Source organism: Nomascus leucogenys, chromosome 10, assembly GCF_006542625.1.
Source record: "Nomascus leucogenys isolate Asia chromosome 10, Asia_NLE_v1, whole genome shotgun sequence".
NCBI lineage: Eukaryota > Metazoa > Chordata > Mammalia > Primates > Hylobatidae > Nomascus > Nomascus leucogenys.
The window spans coordinates 99,887,342-99,905,896 of NC_044390.1; the positions used below are offsets into that span (position 1 = coordinate 99,887,342).

At 51.4% G+C, this 18,555-nt stretch overlaps 1 protein-coding gene across 9 annotated transcripts in view; it reads right to left on the reverse strand.

Annotated features, from left to right (window-relative positions):
- Positions 1-305: 305 nt before the first annotated feature.
- The window catches only part of CHFR (checkpoint with forkhead and ring finger domains), a 46,521-nt gene continuing 28,271 nt past the window's right edge, over positions 306-18,555 (reverse strand). For 3 of the 9 annotated variants that reach the window (XM_030821750.1, XM_030821747.1, XM_030821752.1), the window contains 10 exons: positions 17,983-18,137; positions 17,387-17,549; positions 14,008-14,150; positions 12,205-12,324; positions 9,392-9,475; positions 8,836-8,906; positions 7,566-7,653; positions 4,569-4,676; positions 3,409-3,481; positions 308-1,681 (listed from right to left, as the gene is read on the reverse strand). In XM_030821750.1, coding sequence (XP_030677610.1) covers positions 1,639-1,681; positions 3,409-3,481; positions 4,569-4,676; positions 7,566-7,653; positions 8,836-8,906; positions 9,392-9,475; positions 12,205-12,324; positions 14,008-14,150; positions 17,387-17,549; positions 17,983-18,137 — 1,048 coding nt within the window. In that variant the 3' untranslated portion in view covers positions 308-1,638. Of the gene's footprint in view, positions 1,682-3,408; positions 3,482-4,568; positions 4,677-7,565; positions 7,654-8,835; positions 8,975-9,391; positions 9,476-12,204; positions 12,325-14,007; positions 14,151-17,386; positions 17,550-17,982; positions 18,138-18,555 lie in introns of those variants that run through there. The other 6 variants (XR_004032103.1, XR_004032102.1, XR_004032101.1 and 3 more) reach the window with 6 other exon arrangements.

Below are 18,555 nucleotides of genomic sequence, written 5' to 3' on the forward strand. Positions count from 1 at the left end.
CAAACTCGGGGGTCTCTGCATTTCGGCTTCTTCTGGTGCTCAGCTGAAGACAAAGCCTCCACACTGGATGAACAGGTTGTGGCTTCCCAGCATTGGCAGAATGAAGAGACCTGAGCGGGTTTCACAGGATGCTCGGACTTCAGGCCCCAACCTCAAGTCAGGCGTGACTCCACAGAGTCACTGAGGGACAGCAGGCAACAGAGTGACCATCACTAGCAGTGAGGTGCTCAGAGCTCACTCTGCATGGGGCCTGCCTCCCTCGCATGGGGAAGTGAGGCAGCCCCAGACATGAGCCCAACACGAGAGCGGAGGAGCAAATGCAGCTCATTTATTAGAATATGCAAAAGAGAGGACTTTCCTCCACAAATACAGAGTGCTGCTTCTCAGTTTCTATCAAGAGCAAGACAACAGTTGAAAACTGTATTCCTGAGAAGAAGCAAAAAAGTTATCAGTTTGCAAACAAGGATAACAGGTGATTTCAACAAAAGATAAAAAACTTTTTTTTCCAAAAATCAAAATTTCAAGTATTATTCCAGATGACATGGCAAACCTAGCACAGGCGGGAGCCAAGGTGCCCCTCAGGCTCTGTAGGGCCTTGGAGGAAGGGCCCAGGCAGCATGAGGGAGTGGCGCGTCCTGGGACCTGCGTCCAGCCCTGGCTTGGGGCCGTGAAGGGAGCAGCATGTCCTGGGACCTGCGTCCAGCCCTGGCTTGGGGCCGTGAAGGGAGCAGCGTGTCCTGGGACCTGCGTCCAGCCCTGGCTTGGGGCCGTGAAGGGAGCAGTGTGTCCTGGGACCTGCGTCCAGCCCTGGCTTGGGGCCGTGAAGGGAGCAGCGTGTCCTGGGACCTGCGTCCAGCCCTGGCTTGGGGCCGTGAAGGGAGCAGCGTGTCCTGAGACCTGCGTCCAGCCCCAGGCTCGGGGCCGTGGGGTCACTCACCGGTTAGCAAGGAGCGACTAACTTGGTGGCCATGTCGAGGGTTAGCAGTTTTGGACATTGGAAGGTTTTTTTTTTTTAAAAAAACAGAAGCATATGCTTATTCTTTCAAATACCATACTATACCCAATTTTAGTCAATTTGTAAATTATAAATTATATTATTTGTGCTACAGTTTGTGATATTTAAATCTTAAAAGATAAGCACCAAACCTATTAAAATAAAAAATATATAAAATGCTGTGGTTTTCCCAACAGCAGAATATTGTGTACATCCTGTAGGCTGTAAACTTATGCCCCCTTCTCCTGAAACAATGCTTTTGATAAATTTTCCCCTTTCTCCTTTGAAACTTTTCCTGAAAACAGACTTCTGCTTTAACTGTAGTTACGGAAAACGTACAAAAGAGCAAAGCTGCCCCTCTCGGCGGGACGGCCGCGTGTCACGGAAAGGCTTCGTCTCTGCTGCTGATGCCATCACGAGCCCCACCCAGCGCTCACCAGGAGGGGGCGCTGTGGCCCCCAGGGCTCTGGGGAGGGTCTCGGAGGGTAAAGCTCCACAGAAGAATCACCCCAGAGCACCTGTTGGAGACCCGGCGTCCCTTCCCTCAGGGGGCCATGAAAACGCCTTGATGTGTTTGCTTCTGTATTTTAAAAACACGCTCTCTTCGCCTCCAGTGCTGAAAGCTGCTCGGGGCCTCTGGATGCTTAGTTTTTAAACCTTGTCTGTTCACAGATATGATTGAATTTCCTGCAGGGAGAAAACGGCCAAATTACACAAGAGAGCATCAGAGAGGCATTCAAATAAATTACACAAGAGAGCATCAGAGAGGCATTCAAATAAACCCATTCTGAAACCATACACAGAAAGAGCTACCTGAGAAAGAGTGTGTGTGCTTCTTACAAAATCAAAGAAACTGACCTCCAAAGGTAAACTTCTTTTTCCCTTTTAAAATTTAGAAACAGAAGTGCAAACATCTGGCCACACACAGTGGCTAATGTCTGTAATCTAGCACTTTGGGAGGCCAAGGTGGGTAGATCACTAGATCAGGAGTTCGAGAACAGCCTGGCCAACACAGTGAAACCCCCGTTCTCTACTAAAAATACAAAAAAAATTAGCCTGACATGGTGGCGAGCGTCTGTAGTCCCAGCTACTCGGGAGGCTGAGGCAGGAGAATCACTTGAACCTGGGAGGTGGGGTTACAATCAGCTGAGATCACACCTCTATACTCCAGCCTGGGAGACAGAGTGAGACTTCATCTCAAAAAAAAAGAAGTGCAAACATCTTAAGATAATTTTTTTAGAGAAGAGAATAAAAACTGTACCTCCTCGGGCATGCCCATGGCATCTGCTGACAGGGCTGAGGCAGACACGCCAAGCTGGATGGCCTGTGGCCACCTTCCCTTTCCACAGACCATGGGCAAGGATGATCAGCATGGCTCTGCTCTCCTGATGCACATTTCTACTGAAAACTGTCTGCCAGTCAACAGTGAAATCTCTTTTTGTAACAACATGGTCTCTTCCATGTGCTGTTTGTGTTCAAGCACAGAGCAAGGTTTTTATTCCACAAAATCCCTGTGAGGGAGGCGCCTTTCTCTGAGTCCTCACAGCTTGTCCTGAGGGCACTGTTTCCATCACTTTAATCTGAACTCCCTGGGCCACAGGAGTGATTTATGTGATCACCTAACCTAAGAGATGCCTCCTGACCTACACCTCCCAGGGCAATGCAGATGGCGCTGTGAACCTCCTTTAAGGAGCACAGGAAAGACACCACGTGAGGGTGACAATGTGACAGCAATCACAAATGCCTGCTCAGGGTACGGACGAGAACCCAGCTGTGCAGTGCTTTGCGAGGGGGGCCTGAGGCCCTCGGTGACTGCAGCCTCTGATTTAGAAACGGCTAAGCCTCGTGCCCGGCGCGGTGGCTCACGCTTGTAATCCCAGCACTTTGGGAGGCCGAGGCGGGCGGATCACGAGGTCAGGAGATCGAGACCACGGTGAAACCCCGTCTCTACTAAAAATACAAAAAAATTAGCCGGGCGTGGTGGCGGGCGCCTGTAGTCCCAGCTACTCGGGAGAGGCTGAGGCAGGAGAATGGCGTGAACCCGGGAGGCGGAGCTTGCAGTGAGCTGTGATGGTGCCACTGCACTCCAGCCTGGGAGACAGAGCGAGACTCCGTCTCAAAAAAAAAAAAAAAAAAAAAAAGAAACGGCTAAGCCTGAAACGATGGGGTGTGCCCCGGGTGCCTCAGACAACAGATAAAGCAACTCCAGCCAGGAAGACACAGAGGTGGAAGACGGTGATAAAACTGCATGAGACGAAGGGGTAAAGGAAGAGCAGGATTTCTAAATGAAGATACCGGTTCCTAAAGGATGCAACCTGAGAGAAGCATAATGACCATAATCAGCCTATTTATAAGCAGGCGGTTAACTCATTCATCACCCTGCAGCTGACGCCTGTGCCCCCAACTGCACTCACATGGCGTGGTGAGCTTTCACCTGAGTGCGGCAGTTACGGCCCCAGTAGCAGTCAGGACGGGATGTTACGGCCACTGGAAAAAGAGAAGGGTTACGCATCTATTAGATGTATCGCACGCAACCACTCAGCTACCTGAATCTCAGCAGAGACCCAAAGACAGACGCTGTGGCAGAAACTCAGGGCCTCTGGTCCCTCCATAACTAGTTTCCTTGGACTGTTCTGAGATTTCAGGAAAGGAAACACATGTTTAACTAAAAACCCAACTGAGGGTCAGGTGCGGTGGTTCATGCCTGTAATCCCAGCACTTTGGGAGGCAGAGGCAGGTGGATAAACTGAGGTCAGGAGTTTGAGACCAGCCTGATCAACATGGTGAAACCCTGTCTCTACTGAAAATACAAAAATTTGCCAGGTGTGGTGGTGGGCGCCTGTAATCCCAGCTACTTGGGAGGCTGAGGCAGGAGAATCGCTTGAACTGGGGAGAGGGAGGTTGCAGTGAGCCAAGATCACGCCACTGCACTTCAGCCTGGGCGACAGAGTAAGACTCTGTCTCAAAAATAAATAAATAAAATAAATACAAATTAAAAAATAAAAACCCAATTGAGGAAATAAAATTACCCCAGTTGACTATTGGATGTCTTTACGAATCTGTTTTAGAAACCCACTTCACACTCATGAGTAACTGCAAACAGACCCAGGGCCTAAGACAACCACGGCCCTGTATGGCCTGCCTGTCCTGCTGGCTCCTGACAGAGGCCAAATTCTGCTTAGAACACAGAGCAAAGTGCAAACAGGGTGTCTGCTAAGAAAAGAGTGCTGGCCGGGTGTGGAGGCTCATGCCTGCAATCCCAGCACTTTGGGAGGCCGAGATCAAGAGTTCAAGACCAGCCTGGCCAACATGGAGAAACCCCAACTCTACTAAAACACAAAAAATTAGCCAGGTGTGGTGGCGGCTGCCTGTAATCCCAGTTACTCAGGAGGCTAAGGCAGAAGAATTGCTTGAAATCAGGAGGCAGAGGTTGCAGTGAGCCGAGCTTGTGCCACTACACTCCAGCCTGGGCAAAAACAGCAAAACTGTCTTTAAAAAAAAAAAAAGAGGTAGAAGCCAAGAAGCCAACCCAGACAGAAGAACTAGAGCCGTGAGGGGGTCGGGGGCTCCTTACCTGGCAACTCGGAAGCAGGAATGTTCTGCCGATACTGATAGGTCAGCTCGCGGAAGCTGCGCAGGCCACAGCAGTAACACAGCACGGTGTCTCCCGTGACTCTGTAATCTGGCAGAAACACAGCCAGTTACCCAGCAACGCCATCTTCCCAACAGCAGTGCACGGACTTCACAGCAGCGGGAGACTAACGCACTGACCATAAATGGGGTGAAGACAACGGGTGACACATTTGGAAAACAAGAACAAAGCCAATCTAGATACCAATTTATTTTATTTTCTTTTTTTTTTTTTTGAGACAGAGTCTCGCTGTATCGCCCAGGCTGGAGTGCAGTGGCGAGATCTCGGCTCACTGCAAGCTCCGCCTCCCGGATTCACACCATTCTCCTGCCTCAGCCTCCCGAGTAGCTGGGACTACAGGCGCCCGCCCCCACACCTGGCTAATTTTTTGTATTTTTAGTAGAGATGGGGTTTCACTGTGCTAGCCAGGATGGTCTCGATCTCCTGACCTCGTGATCCACCCACTTCAGCCTCCCAAAGTGCTGGGATTACAGGCATGAGCCACTGCGCCTGGCCACCAATTTATTTTCTTACAGCAAAACAGTCCCACATGGATATAACATTTATTTTATTTTTTGAGACCAAGTCTCGCTCTGTCGCCCAGGCTAGAGTGCAGTGGCGCAGTCTCAGCTCACTGCAACTTCCGCCTCCTGCGTTCGACTGATTCTCCTGTCTCAGCCTCCGGAGTAACTGGGACTACAGGTGTGTGCCACCGCGCCTGTCTAATGTTTATACTTTTTTAGTAGAGATGGAGTTTCACCCTGTTGGCCAGGCTGGTCTCAAACTCCTGTTCTCAGATGATCCGCCCGCCTCGGCCTCCTAAAATGCTGGGATTACAGGCGTGAGCCTCAGCGCCCAGCCCCACATGGATATAAAATTTAAATATTAAAATTCCCAAAAAAATTACTAAGAAGAAAATGAGAAAATTAGCTATTTCTAAGTATGTCTTGAAAACCAAATTGCACAGAGGAAAGGATTTGTACATCTGACTATCTACAATTTAAACATCAAAATGAAAATAAATACAACCAAAGCGAACTACTACTATAGTGGAAGCATTTGCAACACAGATGAAAATGTGCTATACCCTTAATTAACAAAGGTATCAGCCAGGCACGGTGGCTCATGCCTGTAATCCCAGCACTTTGGGAGGCCAAGGCAGGCGGATCACAAGGTCAGGAGTTCGAGACCAGCCTGACCAACATGGTGAAACCTCGTCTCTACTAAAAATACAAAAAAAGAAAAAAATTAGCTGGGCATGTTGGCGGACGCCTGTAATCCCAGCTACTCAGGAGGGCTGAGGCAGGAGATTCGTTGAACCTGAGATGTGGAGCTTGTAGTGAGCCGAGATTGTGCCATTGCACTCCAGTCTGGGTGACACAGAAAGACTCCGTCTCAAAAAAAAAAAAAAAAAAAACAACTAAGAGTAGCCAGGCATGGTAGCACACGCTTGTGGTCCCAGCTACTTGGGAGGCTGAGGTGAGAGGATCGCTTGAGCCCAGGAGGTCAAGGCTGCAGTGAGCTCTGATCACGCCCCTGCACTCCAGCCTGGGCATTAGAGCAAGAACCTGTTTCATGTATATGTTTCTACAGCCTCCCTTAGTGATAAATTATCATACTCCACAAGGCATCATGTGCCCCCCCTGGAGAGGGGTGACCCTCATCAAGTGACTGACACATCAAACAAGAGATACACCAAGTCCCTGAGGGTCCCAGGACAACTGACCCCAGGACCTCTGGATAGACAAGTGGTTGAGACCCTCCAAGCTGGCCCCACCTGTTGGAGGCCACACAAATGTTTCTTATGATTAGGCATAATTGAAGCCTGTAATAATATGAACCTATGAATTGTTACCTCCTCCTTGCTCTTGTCACCCAATAAATATGAAGGGCTCTAGAAGCTCAGGGGCGGCCTTTGCTCACTAGAAGCAGGGAGCTCTCGTCTTCTTCCCCATGTTGCCTTTCCTTAAAACAGTTTGTCTTTTTGTTTTCATTTCTACGTTTCTCCCTTTGTTCAGTCTTGTAATGACGGTCTCAAGCAGTAACAGTAGTAACTGCTGTAATGACGGTCTCAAGTAGCAGCAGTGGCAGTCGGCCACACCCACCCTCCCCTACAAGGATAGAAGCTGCTGGAATATCTCATGCAGGTTCATGCTCAACTTTCTTTTTTTTTTTTTTGAGACGGAGTCTCACTCTGTCACCCAGGCTGGAGTGCAGTGGCGCGATCTCTGCTCACTGCAAGCTCCGCCTCCCAGGTTCACGCCATTCTCCTTCCTCAGCCTCCCAAGTAGCTGGGACTACAGGCGCCCACCACCATGCCCGGCTAATTTTTTGTATTTTTCTTTTTTTAGTAGAGACAGGGTTTTACCGTGTTAGCCAGGATGGTCTCGATCTCTTGACCTCATGATCTGCCTGCCTCAGCCTCCCAAAGTGCTGGAATTACAGGCGTGAGCCACCACACCCAGCCCATGCTCAACTTTCAAAAAACAACCTGAAGGCTGGGCGCGGTGGCTCACGCCTGTAATTCCAGCACTTTGGGAGGCTGAGGCAGGTGGATCACCTGAAGTCAGAAGTTCAAGACCAGGCTGGCCAACTTGGAGAAACCCCATCTTTACTAAAAATACAAAATTAGCCAGGTGTGGTGGCACATGCCTGTAATCCCAGCTACTCAGGAGGTTGATGCAGGAGAAACGCTCGAACCCAGGAGGCAGAGGTGGCAGTGAGCTGAGATCATGCCACTGCACTCCAGTCTGGGCAATAAGAGCGAGACTCCATCTCAAAAAACAAACAGACAAACAAAAACAACCTGAAAGCATCAGGATCTTTTTCTTCTCTTCCAGGGTGGGTGAAGGTCGGAGTTGTCACTGGGAGAGCAGACAGGCAGGCGCAGCCCTGGAAACTCACATGCGCCCTAGAGCGGGAGGCAACAGACGAACTCACCAGACAGCAGAAACACTCCCCGCTGGAGAGCCACGAGGCTCTCGGTCAACACACTTTTCCACGTCAACCCTCTGGTTGCCAGGTAATTCTGTGACGCAAAGAAAAGAGGAATAAGAAATATTCGTTTAGAGGAAGAAACACTGAAATAACGAGAGAGGAAACATTTCATAAAAGGCCCCTGAAGGTGCGGAAAGCCAAAGCTCAGACCCTTACGAGTGGCCTTTGCGGAGGGCTGCACATTCACGGCCTGCGGCACGAGAAATCTTGTCCAAGAGCCTCCTGGAAGTCCCAAAAGGTTCCAGTGAAGAGTTACCAGAGGCTCTCAAAAGTTCTGCCAAGACCCACACAGCCCAGGTGTGAATGAGACACGAAAGCCTGGCCACAGTGCACACAGCCCGGCAACGAGCCCAGGCTGTTTGACAAGAAAAGCTGAGGACTTGGCATCTGTTCTCTGTGCCCTTCAAACACGCAAAAGCTGTTGAGCTCCTTCTGTGGGCATCAAAGCAGAGTGTGGGGCTGAGCAGGTGCCTGCCAGGTGTGTCTGTGGCAAGTGTCAAGGCCCCACCATTGTGTGTGCTGTCAGCAAAGTGCTCGGCAAGAGGGCAGATGCGCACGTTAAACATATATAAATCCTACGGCCGGGCGCAGTGGCTCACACCTGTAATCCCAGCACTTTGGGAGGCCGAGGCGGGCGGATCACGAGGTCAGGAGATCAAGACCATCCTGGCTAACACAGTGAAACCCCGTCTCTACTAAAAATACAAAAACTTAGCCAGGCGAGGTGGAGGGCGCCTATAGTCCCAGCTACTTGGGAGGCTGAGGCGGAAGAATGGCGTGAACCCCGGGGGGCGGAGCCTGCAGTGAGGTGAGATCGCGCCATTGCACTCCAGCCTGGGCAACAGCGAGACTCTGTCTCAAAAAAAAAAAATAAAAAAAGTAAAAAATAAAAAAAAAAAATCCTAGAAACTGAGGTAGCTTCCTAGACGTGGGAAGGCAAATGGCCGGAAGAGAAAGGGACCAGAGAAAAGGCCTTGGTCTTGCTAAAGGGCGGCACCTTCAAGAAGCCCTCTCCGAGAGCTATGGGAACAAGAGCTGGGGGAACAAGAGCTGCGGGAAGCGGCTCCTACGGATTCATGGCAGGAGGCACAAGGAAATACCTATTTTTGGAATACGGAAAAACAGACAAACACCAATGGCATGCAGAGAATCAGCTGGCTGCACTAGTGAGAAAATGTGGCTCCCGGCTCCCCAGCCCACAGCGAGTCGGTACCTTCAGGATGTCTGACTCGTAGCTGTTGTTGTTCAGCACGCCGTCCAGACACTTGTCACCCAGGTTGAGCTCTGCCGAGATGAAGGGGCAATGTTACCTGTTTATAATGATGTCGCAGGAAAGCACTGTCTGCCCGACACTGAGGATAAACATATTTCTTTTCATTACAGATTCTAGAAAGAATAAGAAGTTCAATGATAAAACTCAATTTTAAACAGAGGACAAGTAGAAATGATTTCCATTCCACTCCCTCCTTAAAAAGATCAGCTCTCCGAGTCTTCCCAGCACCTGGTCTGGTATCTTGACAGCAGAACCCCACAGCAAGGATTCTGTCCTGGCAGTATTTCCCCTGATCCTTCTGTTAAGGCTTGATTTTGAGCTAACATGAATTTGACACACACCTCTGCAGTTCAGCCGGAATAGGTCATCATTTGATGACAACAGTGGCCTCATCCCTATCAACATCAAGCTATGGACCCCACCATCCCCTGCCCTCAAGTTCACCAAGAGAACATGCAAAGGTCAAAGCAACTGGGGCCTGAAGAGCCGGTATTACCACAGAACGGGGCCAGGCAGCCGAAGCAGCCGGTCCGGGGGCAGCCCCAGTACAGGTGGCAGAAAGGCTGCAGGCAGACCGCACCTGTGGAGAGAGGACACTTGTTACGCGCACTCAGCGCTGAGGGCTGTCTCCAACACAGTTCATCAGCACCAGGCTCAGCTCAACTCTCTCTGGAAACATTGTTCAAGAGTCGTCTCATGGCAATCGGGGCGGGGCCACATCCAGCTAACGTCACCCAGGTTGTGATGGACCGTGATGACGAGGAGTTGTAGCCCTGAAAAAAGGCCAGGCTCACATTTTCTGGTTTTTTATTTTCTAGAGATGGAGTTTTGCTCTGTCGCCCAGAGCACAGTGGAACAATCACAGCTCACTGCAAACTCCGCCTCCTGGGTTCAAGGGATCTACCCACCTTAGCCTCCCCTAGGACTACAGGTGCACGCCACCATGCCCGGCTAATGTATTTTTTATTTTTGTAGAGACAGGGTCTCACTATGTTGCCCAGGATGGTTTCAAACTCCTGGCTTCAAGTGATCCTCCCACCTCAGCCTCTCAAAGTGCTGGGATTACAGGCATGAGGCACTGCACCCGGCCCCAGACCCATATCGTTTCTTACACTGAACACCACATGCTCATCCCAGGAAAACAGTGAGAGCCACAAAAGAAAGAAATCTCACCTGCTCCATCACCCTAACACAGCTTCGATGGGCTTCATTCTAGCTCTGAACATGCAACACGCTTGCCCCCAGCTGCACATATTTAGGTGGCTTTTTTTTTTTTTTTTTGAGACAGTCTTGCTCTGTGGCCTAGGCTGGAGTACAGTGGAGCAATCTCGGCTCACTGCAACCTCCGCCTCCTGGGTTCAAGCAATTCTCCTGCCTCAGCCTCCCCAGTAGCTGGGATTACAGGCGCCCACCACAACTGGCTACTTTTTGCACTTTTAGTAGAGATGGGGTCTCACCGTGTTGGTCAAGCTGGTCTCAAACTCCTGACCTCAGGTCATCCGCCTGCCTCGGCCTCCCAAAGTGCTGGGATTACAGGCGTGAGCCCCTGTGCCCAGCCTAGGTGGCCTTTTTCTACCTAGGTATGTTTCCATGTTGTCACCTTGGCTTTGTAGACGTTCTTTTTTTTTTTTTTTTTTTTTTTTTTGAGACAGAGTCTTGCTCTGTCACCCAGGCTGGAGTGCACTGGTGCAATCTCAGCTCACTGCAACCTCTGCCTCCTGGGTTGAAGCGGTTCTCCTGCCTCAGCCTCCCAAGTAGCTGGGACTACAGTCACCCGCCACCACGCCCGGCTAATTTTTTGTAATTTTAGTAGAGACAGGATTTCACCATGTTAGCCAGGATGGTCTCGATCTCCTGACCTTGTGATCCGCCCACCTCAGCCTCCCAAAGGAAATTATTTTTAATTGTCTGATATTCTATACAATGGAAATCCCTAAAATATAATATTAGGTAAACCCTCACTAAAATTCTCACAGGATTGAGTCCTTAAGTCTTATAACGCCTACGGCCACTTCACCAATGCCTCTGTATACAAAGCATTCTCTATGAAATTAGAGTCAAGAGTTTGGATTCCTGGGGAAAAACTGGGCCAAGCTGCCATCTGCTGACCACCGCGTGTGTTAGGCACAGGACAAGCTGTTCTCTGCGGCTTCTCACCTGTCCTCCCGCGTGCAGTATCAGCAGTGGCCAGTGCTTGCCGTGGACGACCCCTGAGGCAGCGACTGCCCAGGTCACCGGGTGTGTCCCACGGCAGTGTGTCCCAACACTGCAGGCCAGGCCCCACCCCTGCCAAGCCCAGTCTCAGGGTACAGACCCCAGAAGTAACCTGTTTGGTTTCCTGAGTGCCCAGAACATTTTTAAACCATTCCAGACAGAACCAGTGCTGTGGCCCTGTGTGCTGCTCACACAGGGCTCAGTGCACAGAGCAGCACCGACGTGTGTGGCAGGAGCCAACTGTGATGCTCAACAGGGCTAGGGCTTTCTTCGCCTAACACTTTCACATATAAGGAGCTCTGACAAATTAGGAAGTCATAAAAAAAGGCAAAGGACACAAACAGACATTTCTGCAGGAATAAATTACAACAGCCATGAAATAAAGGACAAGCTCCATTTTTAGTAAGAACTGTATGTGTGTGCATATATATATGTGTGCGCGCACACACACACACACACACACACACACACGTTTTGTTTTGTTTTGAGACAGGATTTCCCTCTGTTGCCAAGGCTGGAGTACAGTGGCATGATCTCAGCTCACTGCAACCTCCTCCTCTCGGACTCAAGCCATCCTCTGGCCTCAGCCTCCCGAGTAGCTGGGATTACAGGTGTACACCATCATGTCTGGCTAATGTTTGTATTTTTTGTAGAGATAGGGTTTCACCATGTTGCCCAGGCTGGTCTGAAACTCCTGGACACAGAAGATCCACCTACCTTGGCCTCCCAAAGTGCTGGGATTACAGACGTGAGCCACTGTGCCTGGCCAGAGTTGTATACTAAAGCATCAACATTCATCTAGGAGGTTTAACAGTGACACATTATAAAGCAACCACAGTGCTGGCAGGGGATGGACACAGATCCAAGCCGAGCCCCCGGTGGATGGAGATGTAGCCTGTGAAGGGGCAGTGTTACTAGATGGTGGGAAAAGATAGATTATTCAATATGGTCACGTGGGGACAAATGATCACACAGATGAAAAAAAAGAAACGGCATCCTTACTTCACAGGTTACCCTAAGGCTGACACCACTTTGAAACCTGAGCCCCGAAGGAAAGATAGGAACCCGCCTGCATGCGGTGGCGCAGGCACTCACACTGCTGAGGGGCGACACGCGGGTCCTGCTCGCGCTCCGCTCTCCGGTCAGGCATGGGCTGGAAGCAGCAGGTGCACAGGGCGTGGCTTCCTTGCAGAGGGCACACGTAATCCTGGACTGCTGAAGCACAGGCACATTCGCCGGAGCACATGGGACCCAGGGCAGAAAGACAGCAGGTTAGAGAGGCCGCCGGGAAGCACAGCAAGGAGAGGTGCAGCTGAGACAGCCTGGGAAGACGCAGACCTGCCTGCTAAACCACCAGGGACCTTCTGCCACCCAAACTCAGGGAGTCAAAACGGATTAACGATAACCAAAAATGATCTTTGGTTTAGCAGCTGGAGCAAGATTTCAAAGATCTGTTGCAGGTTCTCTTTTTTTTGAGACGGAGTCTCGCTCTGTCGCCCAGGCTGGAGGGCAGTGGCACGACCTCGGCTCACTGCAAGCTCCGCCTCCCGGGTTCACGCCATTCTCCTGCCTCAGCCTCGGGAGTAGCTGGGACTACAGGTGCCTGCCACCACGCCCGGCTAATTTTTTTGTATTTTTAGTAGAGACAGGGTTTCACTGTGTTAGCCGGGATGGTCTCGATCTCCTGCCTTCGTGATCTGCCCGCCTCGGCCTCCCAAAGTGCTGGGAATACAGGCGTGAGCCACCGTGCCCAGCCGATCTATTGAAGGTTTTCTATTATTTCCTATAAAGGGAGGACAGGCCCATAGAGCCTATGATACAAAATAAAACAAGCTGTGTGTTCAATTTCCGCTCAGGTGAGAGAACAGCCATCTCTCAAATAAACAAAGGACAGGCACGGTGCACAAGACCCATCGATGCAGCAGCAGGAAGTCTGAGCCCACCCAGCCAAGTTCCCTGGACACTCGCCACCCACACAGGAAAGACCCTGTGAGGTCAACATGCCGGCCATAAGGATGGCAATTTCACCACCCAGGTTCATGAGCGTCCACTGAGGGACCCAGGACCCCAGAGGGAGGCGCTGGTCCCACCATGCAAAGGAAGGAGCTTGTCCAGTGACCCAGACAGAGCTGCTGAGTGGCAGAGGCAAACCCAGGCTGGTGGACAGGCATCCACACCAACGCCAAGCACTGCTTTGTCCGTTCCGTCCACGGGTTCTACAAGAAGCCACTGAGAATGCAGCACAAGGATGTGGCTCTGCATCCATCCCAGGCCAGTGGCCTTGTGATGTGCTCAGCCCCCACCCATGGCCAGGAAGCCAGGACCCCTGAGGGCCATCTTCCCATTCTATGAGTCTGGAGTGAGGAGGGTGGAGAAGTGAAGCCTCCATACCCCCTGCCTAGTTCTCCTCTGACTTCCTGGATGGCACCTGGGGCCCCTTGCTGGAAAAAGGCACCTGACGGGAAAACATTTCGCATTAAGCCAACTCTGGAGACACAGGGCAGCTTCTGGCGACATCACCTGCTGGGGAGAAGCCCGCCTCTTACTTGAGGGACAGATATGCAATCATCACTTTGGGTCTGGCAAACCCACTGGGGCACATCAGCTGCCCTGAGGCAGCGGCTGGGGAGAGGCCAAGTATTAAGGTCAGAGTTGTTAATTCCCAGGAGTGTTCAGGAGGGGCTACTAATGAACAGTTACTTATCTGACTTCCCAACCCAAAATCAGTCACGAAAAGTAACCAACTGTGAGTGCAGGGAGACCACTGAGGCCAGGGCCCAAAGGGGGCGAGCGGTGCAGAGAGGAGGCGGGCAGAGCGCGGCCACGTGCACGTCAGCACCGGGCACAGCCACAAAGTGACTCACGGGAAGGCTGAGGGCTGAGGGCGGCGCGGCTCACCTGTCGTCAGGCTGACGGACGTGGAGGGTGCATCCCCCAGGGCCTGTGGGGCTCCTGGCTCGCCCTCGGGTGCTGGGCAGTGGGGAGGCTGCACCACCTGCCTTCTGTACTCAGGACACTGCCGGCACACAACGTATGGCTGGCTGCAAGGAAGCACAGGGCCGAGCTGTGTGCAGGCCCCCAGCCTCTCAGGCAGGGCCGGTGCAACGCGGGTCCGCAGCCATCACAGCTCAGCTCCACCGTTGCTCCGCTGCTTGGTGTGAGGTGAAGGGCCGGGCCCCCTTCCTGTACAGCACCCCAGTGTTAAGAGGAGAGGGACCAGAACAAGTCAAAGGGCAAGGACACGCCGCTCTGCATCCCCAGCTGAGCCCCCACGCTTTGGAGCCCCATCCCCGGGGTCACTTGGTCCCCACTGACGTGTGCTCCCAGGAGACGACGCCAGCGCAGGGCAAGGGCCAGCACGTGCCCGCACACCCCGTGCTCCTCAGGATGCCTGTTAAAAGCAGAGCGCGTGGCGGGGCACAGTGGCTCACGCCTGTAATCTCAGCACTTTGGGAGGCCAAGGCGGGCAGATCACAAGGTCAGGAGATCGAGACCATCCTGGCTAACACGGTGAAATCCCACCTCTACTAAAAATACAAAAACTTAGCCAGGCGTGGTGGTGGGCACCTGTAGTCCCAGCTACTCGGGAGGCTGAGGCAGGAGAATGGCAGGAACCCGGGAGGCAGAGCTTGCAGTGAGCCGAGATTGCACCCATTGCACTCCAACCTGGGCTACAGCGAGACTCCGTCTCAAACAAACAAACAAAAAAAGCAAAGCGAGGTGTACAAGGTGCTGGGAGCCACACCAGGTGCCTGCAAAGCCCTGAATCACTTGTCTTTTCTACACTTCCCTTGTACTTCCAAAAACGAGCAGACAAAAATGTCAACTGTAAAAAAAGAATCTGTAGGAAAAAATACACGAGGCTCTCCTCTCCATCTGAAAGGCTTTTCTGCGCCTGACACCAAGGCCAGGCGCCAATAAGGCCAATGGGTAAGACCCGACCAGATAAAAAACAAAGCACGGTGAAAAGACACGTATTTTTTCGTAAGGAAAAAATGTAAATGAAAATGAGATTACCTATTTCTCCTACTAAACTGGCAAAAAGGGCCCCTCATGCAGGCCTTGTAGAGTGCATTAGGTGCACCCTTTCCCATCGGTGTCTGGATAACAAACTTATCAAACGTCTATCAAGGTCTAATTCCCAGTCACACACTGTGACTTGACTGCTTCACGTCTAAACATTGATGTCACTGCACATGAGCACAAATATGGATGTAAGAAATGCACAGCAGCAACTGTTTCCCAATTCAAACGCTGGGGACATTACCGAGCTGTACGTGCAGCGGAATCCCAGCTTCATAAAAATATTTGTTTCTCATGCCTGTAATCCCAGCACTTTGGGAGGCCAAGGCGGGTGGATCACGAGGTCAGTAGTTCGAGACCATCCTAACACGGTGAAACCCTGTCTCTACTAAAAATACAAAAAATTAGCCAGGCATGGTGGCGGGTGCCTGTAGTCCCAGCTACTCGGGAGGCTGAGGCAGGAAAATAGCGTGAACTCGGGAGGCGGAGCTTGCAGTGAGCCAAGATCAAGCCACTCCAGCCTGGACAACAGAGCGAGACTCCTTCTCAAAAAACAAACAAACAAACAAAAAATTTGTTTCTCACGCCTGTAATCCCAGCACTTGGGGAGGCCGAGGCGGGCTGATCACCTGAGGTCAGGAGTTCAAGACCAGCCTGGCCAACATGGTGAAACCCCGTCTCTACTAAAAATACAAAATTAGTGGCTGGGCACAGTGGCTCACACCTATAATCCCAGCACTTTGAGAGGCCAATGCAGATGGATCACTTGAGGTCAGGATTTTGAGACCACTCTGGCCAACATGGTGAAACCCTGTCTTTACTAAAAATACAAAAATTAGCTGGGTGTGGTGGTGTATGCCCGTAATCCCAGCCCCTTGGGAGGATAACGCAGGAGAATCACTTGAACCCAGGAGATGAATGTTGCAGTGGGCTAAGGTCATGCCACTGCACTCCAGCCTGGGCGACACAGCAAGACTGTCTCAAAAAAAAAAAAAAAGAAAAAAAAAATTAGCCAAGTTTGGTGGTGCATGCCTGTAATCTCAGCTATTTGGGAGGCTGAGGCAGGAGAATCACTTGAACCTGGGAGGCAGAGGTTGCAATGAGCCAAGATCGTGCCATTGGCAAGGTGCAGTGGCTCACGCCTGTAATCCCAGCACTTTGGGAGGTCGAGGCCGGCGGATCACGAGGTCAGGAGATCAAGGCCATCCCGGCCAACGTGGTAAAACCCCGTCTCTACTAAAAATACAAAAAAATTAGCTGTGTGTGGTGGCGTGCGCCTGTAGTCCCAGCTACTTCTTGAGGCTGAGGCAGGAGAATCGCTTGAACCCAGGAGGTGGTGATTTCAGTGAGCTGAGATCGCGTCACTGCACTCCAGCCTGGCAGCAGAGTCTCAAAAAAAAAAAAAAAAAATCGTGCTATTGCACTTCAGCCTGGGCAACAAGAGCGAAACTCCATCTCAAAAAAAAGAAAATTTGTTAGTATATTACATTTTATTTTGTTAACGATTATGACACATGTATGAATGGCTGGGTAGATACAGCAAAATCTTAATGCTAAAGTGGTTTTGGTTTCCTTCTTTTTGCTTAAGTCACATGCTAAACTTGGCGAAAGGAAACAAAGATAAAAGTTTCAGGTTTTTTTTTTCTGTTGTTCATTGTCTTTTTAAATATCATGGACTCAACTCAACATTCAGACCCCGGTCTTGTGCATTAGGAAACCTCAACATGTCAGCAGATAAATAAGGTCTCTGAGGCTGGGATTGTCTCAGCCTGGTGATGGTGCCTCTTCTGTAACAACATCCTGACAAATGATAAACGTTGCAATTTATACTACAGGACTTAATAGTCACTAGATCAACTACAAAGAATACATGTGCTTATGTGGGAAAAAATAACATATGGAATGACGTCCCTCTGTCACAGCCAGAGATGCCAGACCCATGACGAGTCGAAGCAAAGGGAAGGGTGTCAGCCAAGGGTGCAAATGTCTACAGCAGTCGCCTGCAGCTGATGCTCTGCTGGCTACTCCCTGGCTACCTCGCTAAGTGTTCACCCAGTTCCTGCCACGCCTCTCAGCGGAGGTGCTAATACTATCCAGTATTAGAAAACAAGCTCAAGCCATTTAAGAGCTTGGCTGCTCAGGGGCAGAACTAGAACTCAGGACCCGTGCTGTCCACCCAGTAGTGAGCTCTCGGTCACGGTTCTGATGCTTCTCTGGCTCCCACACTCTGCTCTGAGCCAGGGGCATGATTTACCTAATGTCTGAGGATTCACTGTCAACGTCTGACAGCTCCAGCAGGTCCTCTGAACTCCCTTCTTCATCAGAAAAAGACCGCCTGACTTTGGGCTGCAGCATGTCTTGAGTGATTTTATTCCTGGCATCCATACTTTTCACATCTTCTTCACTGCGACTCTTGTCTAGAATTGAAAGGACACAGCGCCATTCGCTGGCAGCGAGACATGACAGGCAGACACAGCTCACACTGCTGGGAGCTCACACTGCTGGGAGCTCACGTGCGCAGTGCCGTGGAAGGAGGGGTCTGGGCGGACCGCCCTCATGTGCCCGGGTGCTGGTGGAGGGACAGCCCTCACGTGCCCAGGTGCTGGTGGAGGGACCGCCCTCGCCTGCCCGGTTGCTGGTGTGGATGCCCTCATGTGCCTGGGTGCTGGTGGAGGGACCGCCCTCACGTGCCCGGGTGCTGGTGTGGATGCCCTCACTTGCCCATGTGCTGGTGTGTGGATGCCCTCACTTGCCTGGGTGCTGGTGGAGGGACCGCCCTCGCTTGCCCGGGTGCTGGTGTGTGGATGCCCTCACGTGCCCATGTGCTGGTGTGTGGATGCCCTCACTTGCCTGGGTGCTGGATGAGGTATGCTTCCACGAGGTTGTTGAGGATGTGGTTTTTACAGATCCGCTCCACGGGACAGCGGCAGGTGGGACACAGGGACGAGCGCTCCATCCAGCCCGAGTAGCAAGCCGCGCAGAACGTGTGCATGCAGGGCTGCAAACTGAAAGTGTGAGAGGAGCAGTGTCCAGACAGTCCCACAGATGCAACCGCGACCCTCGGCCAAGGTCCGCAGCAGCCCCACCACGGAAGGGCCTACAGGGGCCCAGCCATCGCTCAACCTAAAAACCCTTTAAGTCAGTCTTGGTTAATGAAAAGAAATCAGAGGCCACACGGCCTCTGTGTTTTCAGGAGAGACAGAGGAGAGTAGATTATGACTTCAGGAACACAAACAGCAGAGACACCAAGCGTTTCTGGCCCAGAAGTTGGAAGGTTGTCACTCTTGAGTTTCCACGGAAAAGCAAGGAGGCCCTTCCTCAGCTGCTCCTGCGTTCATTCTGTGCTAAATACACCTTCCCAGCTAAGGAGCATTTAAAATGTGCATAGTTCCTTTCATCTGTCTGCAGAGTTCACTGGGTCAC